This window comes from Rhipicephalus microplus, chromosome 4 (assembly GCF_043290135.1).
Source record: "Rhipicephalus microplus isolate Deutch F79 chromosome 4, USDA_Rmic, whole genome shotgun sequence".
In the NCBI taxonomy this organism is placed as follows: Eukaryota; Metazoa; Arthropoda; class Arachnida; order Ixodida; family Ixodidae; genus Rhipicephalus; species Rhipicephalus microplus.
In genome coordinates, this window is record NC_134703.1 from 187,716,551 (window position 1) to 187,728,810 (window position 12,260).

General features: G+C 50.5%; 1 protein-coding gene across 3 annotated transcripts in view; it reads left to right on the forward strand.

Annotated features, from left to right (window-relative positions):
* LOC119172558 (LHFPL tetraspan subfamily member 2a protein) overlaps positions 1–12,260 on the forward strand; it is a 161,243-nt gene that overhangs the window by 137,364 nt on the left and 11,619 nt on the right. For 2 of the 3 annotated variants that reach the window (XM_037423715.2, XM_075893882.1), the window contains one exon: positions 10,016–10,244. In XM_037423715.2, the coding sequence (XP_037279612.1) occupies positions 10,058–10,244 (187 nt within the window). In that variant the 5' untranslated portion in view covers positions 10,016–10,057. Of the gene's footprint in view, positions 1–10,015; positions 10,245–12,260 lie in introns of those variants that run through there. The other variant, XM_075893881.1, reaches the window with a different exon arrangement.

The window sequence follows — 12,260 nt, forward strand, 5'->3', positions numbered from 1 at the left end:
TGTATGTATGTATGTATGTATGTATGTATGTATGTATGTATGTATGTATGTATGTAGCCACCGATGGCACATACCCTCTCTAGAGCGTGTATATTGCCACATGGTTTGCTTGGGTGTGAGCGAAGTGTGAAAGAAAAAAAAGACGATCTCTCTGAGCTGCTGCTTGAGTAGTCGACTAAACGAGCCCATTTTTTATCAAGTTTGTCGAGAGTAACGTGACAAGACTGGTGGAGTTGCTGGGTACAACGTCTCGCAATCCACCCGATGCCCAAGACCCCGTCCAGCAGCCGGAACACAAGCCCTGCACCCGTGGACACTCCTGTTCATAGAGTAAGCCGCCGCCAACGAGGCCTACCGCCCGAGACACCAACCACTGACGCAGCGACTATGACTTCAACACAAGATCCCATGCAAGCTCCGACACCTTCCACGCCGATCTACTGCACCGTCCAGAACCCGCTCATGCCTAGCCCCTTTCACGGAGCGCAGCATGAAGATGTTGACGACTGGCTGAGTGAGTTCGAACGTGTCGCAGCGATTAATTACTGGGATGATGCCGCGAAGCTCCGGAACGTGTACACGTGCCTAAAAGACGGTGCCAAGACGTGGTTTTTGAACAGGGATGATGTTCTGACATCTTGGCGCGAGTTCCAGCGTCGCCTCCTGGAGACCTACAGGAGTCCCGACCGCCGCGAACGGGCGGAGCGTGCACTTCAATCACGCATCCAGATGCCCAACGAGACCGTCTCGATGTACGTCGAGGACATGACACGGCTTTTTAAGCGAGCGGATCCTGCTATGGCAGAAGAAAAAAAGTTGCGCCACCTCATGCGTGGTGTGAAGGAACAACTTTTTGCTGGTTTGGTGCGTAGTCCCCCCAAAAGTGTTGCTGAGTTCTTTACTGAAGCGGCAACAATGGAGCGAGTACTGCACCAACGGTCTGCCCAGTTTGACCGTCAAGTGAATGCTGCCTCAACTCCCGAGATTTTCGCCACCCCTGGGAGCAAGAGCCCCGAATGGATTCGCGAGATCATTCGATCTGTCGTCCGGGAAGAAATGGAAAAGATGTACGAGACAAGGCAAATCGATGTTGGTTCTATCACCAGTGTCATCCGCGACGAGGTCCAGCAGGTGCTGCACGCCCATCGTTTTCCGCCCACGTCGGTTGATCTGGAAACGGCTCCTGTGTCTACTGACAGTCGCCGTCGTACGTACGCGGAAGCCTTGCGATCTGCCACTCCTCTTTCGGGTCAAGGAGTCCCGATCCAGCCAGTGCCGCACGTCCCGATCCAGACAGTGCCGCACGTCCCGATCCAGACAATGCCATACGTCCCGATCCAGACAATGATGCCGTCAGTCGCGATTCAGTCAGCGCACGCTGATTTGGACATCGATAGTCGCCGTACACCGACGCGCAAGTCTGATCTCTGGCGTACGCTATCTCTGGCGTACCCCTCTGCTATCATTGCGGTGAGGCTGGTCACATTTACCGCGAATGCCCATACCGGCAACTTGGACTGCGCGGATTTTCCGTCAATTCCCCTCGTCCCCGAATTGGTCAAAGGCCAAGGGATATCGAAGAATATCTCGCGCAACAGCGTGCACCCTTTACACGACGGCAATCGCGGTCACCATCTCCGAGGAGACCCGCAGCCACTGGGCCACGTTTTGGGGTGACGGCACGGGAACGCTCCCCGAGCCCTCGTCGGGAAAACTGAAGGCAGCGGCCTTCGGGGGCAAGGTCGCTGGGACTCAAAGTGCGGAAGACCTCCCATCGATGCTTGCACGCAACGCCGAAGGCATTTCGTCAGAGAATAATCGCAGTGCCGAAGAAACGCCGACATCCGCATCTGAACTTAGTGACCGCGTGTCGCTCGACATACCTGTGCTGGTTGACGGTCTTCAGGTCAGTGCATTGGTAGACACTGGTGCAGACTATTCGATCATCAGCGGGAGGCTAGCGAAAGATCTCAGGAAAGTGATCACGCCGTGGAATGGAACGCGAATTCGAACAGCTGGAGGACACGTTGTAACACCGCTGAGTCGCTGTACCGCAAGAGTGAAAATTCGTGCGTCAACGTTTGTGCTCAGCTGCCTCGTTCTTCCCGACTGTTCGCGTCAGCTGATTATCGGCATGGACTTCCTTCGGGAATACGGTGCTATCATAAATCTTCGTGAGCGCATCGTGACCTTCTCGACTCAAGGCGCAACAGATCGAGACGCCGATAACTGCCGTAGACTTGCGCTGCGTGTTGCTGACGACAGTGTGACGCTGCCACCTCGAGCAACTGTTCCCATCGAAGTCACTTGTGAAGACTTCCAAGACGGCGACGTGGTGGCTGAAAGCAACTTATCACTTCTGCTGCTCCAAGGTGTATGCGCCGCCCGAAGTGTTGTGCGCGTCCGTGACGGACAGTCAACGATACTAGCTACGAACTTCAATTACGAGCACCGGCATCTTTTCCGTGGAACCACCCTAGCTTATGGAGAACCTGTTGCTGACGTCACGGAGTGCTTCGCGTCCGAGGAAACGCATGAGGATAAGGAATTTCTAGACCACATCGACATTAATTCCACGCTGTCAGACGAGAGAAAGGCTGCACTTCACGACCTTTTAAGGGAGTTTAGATCTTGCTTCGCCTCTTCTTCTAAAGTCCGTCAAACGCACCTCACGATGCATCGAATTATTACCGACGATGACGTCCGCCCCATCCGGCAGCAGCCTTATCGCGTTTCTGCCAAAGAACGCGAGGCTATCCAGACACAAGTAAAAGAGATGCTCGCTGACGGGATTATTCAACCATCCAGCAGCGCTTGGTCCTCGCCAGTCGTTCTAGTAAAGAAAAAAAGACGGAACGCTGCGATTCTGTATTGACTACAGGAAGCTTAATAGCGTCACAAAAAAGGACGTCTACCCGCTTCCACGAGTAGACGACTCCCTCGACAGGTTACGACGTGCGAAGTATTTTTCGTCCATCGATCTAAAGAGTGGCTATTGGCAAATTGAAGTGGATGAACGAGACCGAGAAAAAACCGCGTTTGTGACTCCAGACGGACTTTACGAATTCCGAGTTCTTCCCTTCGGCCTCTGTTCTGCACCAGCCAGTTTTCAGAGGATGATGGACACAGTTCTCGCTGGCTTGAAGTGGCAAAGCTGCCTTGTCTACCTCGATGATGTGGTCATCTTTTCCGAGAGCTTTGAAGAACATCTGAAGCGTCTGAGAAAGGTTCTGGAAGCCATTCGCACAGCTGAACTTACGCTGAAACCCCAAAAATGCCATTTCGGCTATGAAGAGCTGAAATTTCTGGGACATGTCATTAGTGCAGATGGAGTGCGACCTGATCCAGACAAAACTGCTGCTGTCGCCGCCTTCCCTGTCTCATCAGATAAAAGAGCAGTACGCCGTTTCCTCGGCTTGTGCGCGTATTATCGCCGATTTATCGCCAACTTCTCTAAGATAGCTGAACCTCTTACGCGACTCACCCGAGATGACGTACCCTTTACTTGGGGCGCAGAACAAGATACAGCGTTCACAGAGTTACGACAGAGAATGCAAACAGCCCCTGTTCTTGCCCATTTTGATGAGGACGCTGCTACAGAAATTCATACAGATGCCAGCAACGTCGGACTTGGCGCTGTCCTTGTACAACGACACGGCGGCGTTGAGCATGTGATAGCTTACGCCAGTCGTACTCTTTCTCGAGCTGAGACCAACTATTCTACGTCAGAAAAAGAATGCCTCGCAGTCGTGTGGGCGACGACCAAATTTCGGCCTTACCTCTATGGTCGTCCCTTCAAAGTGGTGACTGACCACCACTCGCTCTGCTGGCTGGCAAATCTCAGAGATCCATCCGGCCGTCTCGCACGGTGGAGTTTGCGTTTGCAGGAGTTTGACATTACGATTGTGTACAGGTCAGGGCGCAAACACGAAGACGCCGACGCGCTTTCTCGAGCACCTGTGGGGAACGCTGTCAGGGGCTCCGAAGATGAAGATGCCTTTCTCGGAGCAGTTAGTGACTCGGAATTTATGTCAAAGCAGCGGGCAGACGATGAATTACGCCCAGTCATTGATTCCCTGGAAGGCCGCAACTCTCAGGTCCCTCAACACATTGCTCGCGAACTGTCCTCTTTTCGTCTAAGAAGAGGCATTCTTTACAAGAAAAACACCCGTGGTAGCGACAAGGCCTTCCTACTCGTTGTTCCTACCGACATGCGTGATGAAATCCTCCTGGCGTGCCACGACGAGCCCACGTCAGGACATTTGGGCTATTCGCGAACTCTCGCCCGAGTACGCCAACAGTATTACTGGCCGCGACTATCAACTAGTGTACATCGATATGTGAAAGGCTGCCGTGAGTGCCAGCGCCGCAAGACTCCGCCTGTGAGACCCGCGGGCCTGCTCCAGCCGATCGCACCACCACGGACACCGTTTGACCTCGTGGGAATGGACCTTCTCGGGCCCTTCCCTTTGTCGTCCTCTGGGAACAAATGGATTATAGTTGCGACAGATTATCTTACGCGTTACGCTGAAACAAAAGCGTTACCCCGTGGCACGGCCTCTGAAGTCGCGCAGTTCTTCGTGCACCAAATCGTCCTACGGCATGGTGCCCCGTCATGCGTGATTACGGACAGAGGGGTGTCGTTTACAGCACGAATGATGGAGGACATTTTTAAACTGAGCTGCACAAGTCATCGAAAAAGAACGACTTATCATCCGCAATCCAATGGACTGACAGAGAGGCTTAACAAGACCATAGCGGACATGCTCTCAATGTACGTGGACGTACAACATAAAACCTGGGACGAGATTCTCCCATACATCACGTTTGCTTATAATACGGCAACGCAAGAAACAACGCGATTTCCGCCTTTCCGACTTGTTTACGGACGCAACGTGCGAACCATGCTCGATGCTATGCTTCCGTGCGACGAAAGCAATGAACTTGCTCAAGATGCTGAGCAATACACTCAATACGCCGAAGAAGCTCGTCAGCTAGCTCGCATAAACACCAGTCACCAACAAGATGCAGACGCGCGACGTTACAACCTCCGCCATCGAAATGTCACCTACCACCCTGGGGACCGAGTGTGGGTGTGGATCCCTGTCCGGCGACCAGGCTTATCCGAAAAGCTCCTAAGCCGTTATTTTGCACCGTACAAGGTTCTTAGACGAATCACAGATCTTACCTACGAGGTATTTCCGGACGGCGCAGCGTCTTCTCGTCGACAGCTTCGGCCCGAAACCGTGCATGTCCTTCGGCTGAAGCCCTACTTCACACAGTAGTCCTTGTTGTTTCACGTGCTACGACATGCCGTGACATTGCGTTGCTGCTGCTGTTTGTGTTCTCGTGTGTTTTTATGCCCTTTCTTTTTGCGCTTGGCGGAAGCGTTGGCGAAACTTCCTCATTTGCGCTGCTAATACTGGCACTCTCCCTCTTTTGGTTCTTTATATCTGCGTGTGTATACCTTCATTTTTTTATTTACGAGCATCGAGTCGATGCTTTCAAAGGGGGGGACTATTGCCACATGGTTTGCTTGGGTGTGAGCGAAGTGTGAAAGAAAAAAAAGACGATCTCTCTGAGCTGCTGCTTGAGTAGTCGACTAAACGAGCCCATTTTTTATCAAGTTTGTCGAGAGTAACGTGACAATATGTCATAAGGGATGCTAGATGGGAGATGGTGGTACTTGGAGTGTTCACTAGATGTATGCACGGACGCACGGATAGACAGACTAGCAGACGGACGCGCGGACGTACGGATGCACGAACGGACAGACAGATGGATGAACGGACGGACAGACAGATGGATGGACGGACGGACGCTTGGACAGATGGATGGACGGAAGCAAGAACGAACTGATTGACGGAAGCACGGACGGACTGACGGACGTTTCGTCCCACTCATCATCATTCACTCCGTAGATATGCTGTGATTTTTTTGTATTTGCTATCATCACAAGGACACCATCGCAGCATATATACTGTTAATTTGTGATCACAGTGGTCGCACTCATTTGTCCTAACCGCTACCAAATGAGAAAGGAAAACGTTAAGAAAAAGTTCCGCAACCGAGAGGTGAATTTCAGACTCCTTGGCCCGCAAAGAATAGCGCCCGGCACTTTACCGACTGAGCTATCGAGGCAATTGCAAAGTTCCGCAAACAAACACGCCTTATATCTCTGACATGTTTTTTCTCACAAGGTGCTCTCTGCTGGCGAAGATATAGAGTGACTGTACATGCTGCCTACGGGAGCAGAAGGAAAGAAGTGTAAATATAAGGGCTTTTTTTTTTTTGCTAAATACAATATTGCCACGGGCATAGTACGAGATTCAGCCACTGCGTGTGTGCGCCGTTGGGAGAAATAAGACGGCGCAGAGAAGAAAAGTAGACGATGAGCTCGTGCTTCTGTTGATCGGTTCGGCTCGGCGTCCAGTGTTAATGTGGACAATGGTTGCGTTTTATCCATATTGACATGACAATATTAATGGGGACTAACAGACAATGTTGCCAAAGAAAGCAGAGTATCGCATAGGTCCGGCTAGCAACAATAGCTATGCGGCGAAGCCGCACACGCTTTGCAGGCAATCGGCGTGCCTGGCGTGCCAACGACCGGTGATGAAAAAAAGAACACCTCTTTTCGGGACTATGTCACGGAAGTACAAAGGCTGACTTCACAGGTGAATTTTGGGTAGTAACGCCTTTTAAGCGGATAATGCCACCGCCGAAGAATCCCCTCATTAAACAGGTTCGCTGCGGCGGTGGCACAGAGCTCAGCTTCTCCGCAGTGCGTGGTTGCTAGCGGCGTTTGGAAAACAGATGCGCAACTGTGGCATATACAAAATCGGACTATCTCCCCGAAGGGAACCCTGATAGGATGCGAAGCAGTAGCGGTGCGCACGTCGTTGACCGGGCTGAATTGGGTGTTGGCGCGGGTGCTGGAAGAACGGTTTGACGTGAAAATTGGTGTAGCGTTTACTCGAGTAAATGTTTGCTTGAAACGCAATGACATGGGAGGCGGTTTGGGTTTTGTGTAAGTTTCATTAAAGCGTTTGGCAAGACTTTGTAGTCATCGTTTCTTTACAGTGGACACGGGTGCTGGACCGGAGCTGGTGCGCGTTCCGCCTTGACTACCACGGCCTTGTGATAGGTGAAGTGCACGTCGTAAGGTTCCTGCAGACATTCGACGTCGTAGTTGGCACAGACCAGATTGATGCACGTTCCCCTTATCGTAGTGGGTAGTTTAGCGGCAGTAGCGGCAGGTGTTGCGTGCGAAGGGACGAGTCGGCAGATGCAGGCACTGCGGCAAGCGCGCGCACTGCGAGGGGAGCATGACTTCAACGCGCAGCTGCTGTGTGACCTACTTGGCACCGCTCCAACCCCTCCGGCGAGCGAAACGAGTTGCGGCGCGTTCGTACGGATGCATGTACGTAAGGCGTACCGGCGTACGCACGTGAGTCAAAGCGTTGCTTCGCATCTAAAACTCTAGGTGAGGCGGGGTGGTGCATCATCTGTGAGTGGTGAGGAGAACTTATGCGGCATGGCACTTACTAGCACCGATAGAGAACGATTCGTCGATGATGCAGTTAAAAGCGTGGCATCCGAGATGGCGCGCAGGTGTGCGCAGTCCTGGAGGCCGTTGTTAAAGCTTCTCGATAGCACTCGTATATTACTTTTCTTTCGGTATTTCTTCAAGGAATGCTACATGAACGACACATCCACTGAGCAAGCCAAATTCGTGGCTGACACGTGAAAGTCACCGCTGCTTCTCTGCGGCTGCGGCCTGCGTATTCTCAGCGTATCACTCTCGGCAGCTGTGTCGCTTAGCGTGTCGTGGAACGTCGCGTGTCCATTGCCTGAAGCGATTACTTGCCCGCCTTTCCTCGACCATCCAATAAGTGCACATTGACAACAATATTTAGGTGACCCGCCTCGCCAGCCTTGTTTGTGGTTATGATGTTGGACTATGCTGACCCGGAGGTTCTGGTTTTGAATCCCGGCCACAATTCTATGGAGGCAGAAATTTTCTAGGCACGCCCTCTTAGATCTAGGTGCGCGCCTAAATAAGCCCAGGTCGTTAAAATTTCCGGAGACCTGCTCTACGACGTCCCTCATAATGTCGTGGTTTCAGGACGCTAAGCCCCCAACAGTTGCTATATTTCGGCGACATCTGCAAAAGTGATAGAGTCAGAAGTGTTGTAGAATTGTCAGTATCTGTATTGAGTGTTGAAATTTTGTATTCCCTCCCCCCCCCCCCCCCGCTGTAATGCCCTTGGACGCTGTGGGTATTATGATAAATAAATAAATAAACACAGAACGCGTCACGTATAGCGCTGCCCAATACGCTTAAAGGTCTGACCACGTGCACCCGTTGCAGCGCGTGACTTTCTGACGCGGCACCGTGGCATCTCCCTATGGAGTGAGTGGGCGCGCAGCTACCCACGCGCCCTTTGTTAGGGCGCGGCATTGCGTCAAAATGACTCGTGCTGACGCGCTGCATAGGGTACCTGTGCTCAGGCCTTCAATGAGTATTGTTACACGTCAGTGAATTGCGAAATGTCCGCTGAGAGTGTCTAATTATTTATCGGAGAAGAAACGTGACATATATTTCCCGAAATAAAAACTAAAGCTATTCAGCGGATCCGTGCAAGCTCTACGAGACGTGCAGTGACAAAAGCGTCAGATGACAGCTAAGAACTCCTCATCGGGTTAGATTTGGAAATCCCGGTGAAAGAACAGTGTAAGCCACAAAACGACGTTCAGAGCCTCCGTCGCAAGAATTTAATCAAAGGTGATTGGTTTGGACAGCAGCTCCCAAATCGGATGCTGCAAAGGGTTTGTGCAAGGGTACGTCGCGTACTGCACATGCGTTCTCCCATTTCATCGGCGAACTTCGTCGAAATAGACTCTGTCTTTGCATTCTGCAAAGTGCCGACGTACGAGTTACGTTCGTACGTCGAAGAACCGGCTTCCTTCTTTTCCTCTTGATTTTTTTCTTTTACTTTCTGTTTACGTGGCAGCGACGTTCGTTGTTAACTGCGCTTCCTTGGAGTCCCTTCTCGTGGCTGCTGGCAACATTTTCCTGCGTCTTGTCGTGCTGTCTGTCCTTGCGCGTTTCGTCTTCGTTGCAGCCGAAACGTGTGGCGTCATTTGTTGATGTGAAGAGCAGTTGCTCTGGGAAAAGGAGTGGGTGGAATGTTTATTCCGATTTTCAGCTGTACATTCGAATTTCCGCCTGCCATCATGTCAAAGCGCGCCGTGCGACGCATGGAAGGGCCACTCACTTCGCGACGCAGATGCAGTAATGGCGTCGTTACTGCCGTGCATCGTAGACCGTACTGCTTGTCGGTAGAGCGCAGGTCCATGAATTCCGACAAACGTGCACCGATCATTTCGTAGCTTGCCTACTTCTGACGGTGACAACAGTTACTACGGCTGCACGCTCTTATAGCCATCGCCGTGTCTAAACCGGAACTAAAGCGTTTAAGCGTAGTTGTGCTTGACTAAACAGACAAAAAAAAGCGCGAGGAGTTTGGACTAACTTGCGCAAAGCTTTGCAGGGCGAAGCTTATCGATCCCCATATCGTTGTGCATGGGAATCACAACGTTTGTGGTGATTTGATCCAACGTGCTTATCGGAGGAAGCGGCGGGAAAAGACAGCGACTGACTGATATAAAATACACGCAAACTAAAATCGCTGTTCCTGAGCTACTGTTTAAGAAACTAGTGACTGCTCCTCGGCGCAGTGGCGGCTGGGCTATTTTTAGGTGATGTTGTGCGCAGCTGTGACGGTTGCTATGGCAACGGCGCACCAAAGGTTTCGTGTCAACGGACGCCTTACAACCAGCTTAAACAGTTTTGTTATATGATTCAGAAGTCTACGTAAGCCATGGCTCACTTGCCACTCCGTACTAGGAGGGCCAATTCTATGAAGGATGATGATGCGGCATTAACGAGCAATGTTTGCTTTGTGAAAAATTACATCACGTCAGAGTGTGCTCATCCGTATCGTCGCAGGCCTGTGGCGGGCGGTGTGACGCCGTCTGAGCGAGGAGTGCCATGGGCCACGTGATCGTGACGTCGCGTACCCTGCTGTGGACCCTGCTGACGGTGGCCACTGCGCTTTCCATGCTGGCGGCCGTCATCACGCCCGCCTGGCTGGTCGGGGCGCCAAAGCGGCCGCTCATACGTGGACGCCTGTCCGGAGCCACGATGAGGCCGCCGCAGCTCTACAGGCCCTCCATCGGTACGCCTCACACACCCATATCCTTTTATTCGGGTGTGATCGTATCTCACCCACACAAATTGCTAGCACCACTCGGTGCTAGCAGCGCCGCAATGTTTACTAAGCTTCGCAATCGGTCTAGAGAGTGTACACGCAAGAGGCGAATAGTCAAGTTCAGTCGAGCTGGAGCTCACGCGAGCACCAGTGGTAGCGCTGTGAGGCTCGATCAAACAAACAAAGTGTTAAACACAATGTGAGCTAAATTTTTTGCTTGAAAGGTATTTTCCATATCTCATATGTGAGCCATATTTGGAGGTTGTTTTGGTGCAGTGTTACCGGTGAGTCACCCACACCGATCTCTGAAATCACTAAAACCTGGATGCTTATTCCGAGTTTTCTTTCATTGTTATGTACCAACAAGTGGTGAGCCCGAGGAGTGCCTTGTGAAAAAATATCATCATATGCTCAAGAGCAGTCATGTTGGTGTCGCTAACGAACCTACTTATTTTCAAAAAAAACATCAAAATACATAGGGGACAAAGAGAGCCATGTGCGGGCTGCTAACAAAACTACAGCAGGCCGCGTGTTTTCAGACCCCTGGACGAGACCGGTCGACGCAGATGATAGCTTAGTCGATTTTTTATTTAGGCTGTAGGTGCCCTTATGAACATTGTTGAAATATTTCTATCGTCGCCACCGTGTTTGCAGTTTTAAATGAAAAATGAAAACAGATATCTCAATTTTATGAACAACATGTAGGAATCTCTGAAATGAAATACAGTAGCTGTTGAGTAAAACTTTATCAAAACTCTTGTAAAAGAATTGGAAAAGAAATCACTTAAGCTATAAATTATTACATAGAATTGCTCTGTTTGTTGTGCCCTGACATACACAGCTCACATCATGACACAACTGCTTAATGTGGGGATCACATATTTAGACATTTCGTGTATCAATTTCATTAAACTTTCCGTTTTTCGGAACTTTCAACTGTGTAGAATTTCAAGGTCCTGGCTTGTCGCCCGCCCACCGTCCCATGTCGCGTGGTCACGCGGTAGTCAGTTCAGTCAATGCAGGCCTGAGACTATTCGAAAAATGCTCAGAAATGGTGCAAAATGAGCAAGGGCTAAAATAGTATAAAATGCATAAATAACCGGAAATTGTCGCATACTATGCGTAGAATTGCGAGAAACTCTTCTGAAGAATCCGGCTGATACCCACGCTGCTCAAAAGAGGGCGCCACCACCTCGGCCAGCACTCAGTGGTCGAGAAAATCGCCGTTGCTACCTACTTCCTCGGGCTTCAGGGAACTGGAGCTGCTACACCTACACAAGAAGACCTACACAAGAACCTACACAAGAACTACCTGTGAAGACCTACACAAGAACTACATTAGCCCTACACTAAACACCGTTCTTTTTGTGTGTTTTTTATGTAAAGCTGTGCGCTTCAAACTAAAATGTTGTTTCCCGTAACTTTACGACTCACTTCCTTTTTTTAGTACGTCACAAAAACTGTGTAGCACTCGCATTAGTCCAGCGCTCGTGTCATAGGATCATTTTTGCATTCTGCATGCATTCACCACACTCGAATTTGCCCCAACACGAACTTTGTTGCCTGTAAAGCGTGCTTCTTCTCTGGAAAGGTTGTTATGCGGCGCAGTAATCTTTACGGGAAAAATGTAAACTAGAGGTTAGTCAGCTATCTTTGTTGGGCACAATATTAAAGAGAACTAACGGACAATGAGGCCAAAGAAAGTATAAGGGATGTTAAGCCAAGTCATTGTAATGTTATTGTGAAGAAAGAACAAAATAACTTGCTGTTGACAGGGTCTGAACCTGGCACCTTTGAATAACATATGCGATGCTCTACCACTGAGTTACAGCGGCGGTCATTATTTCCGTCTCCTTTATAGAATATACATGTGCTTATAAATGTGGGAGTGTCTAACAGCGCCGCCAGTAGCCACTACAGGGAGTTTGAATCTTTTTTTTTTGCCTGTTGGCATCACGAAGCATGTGATCTCATTACGTAATA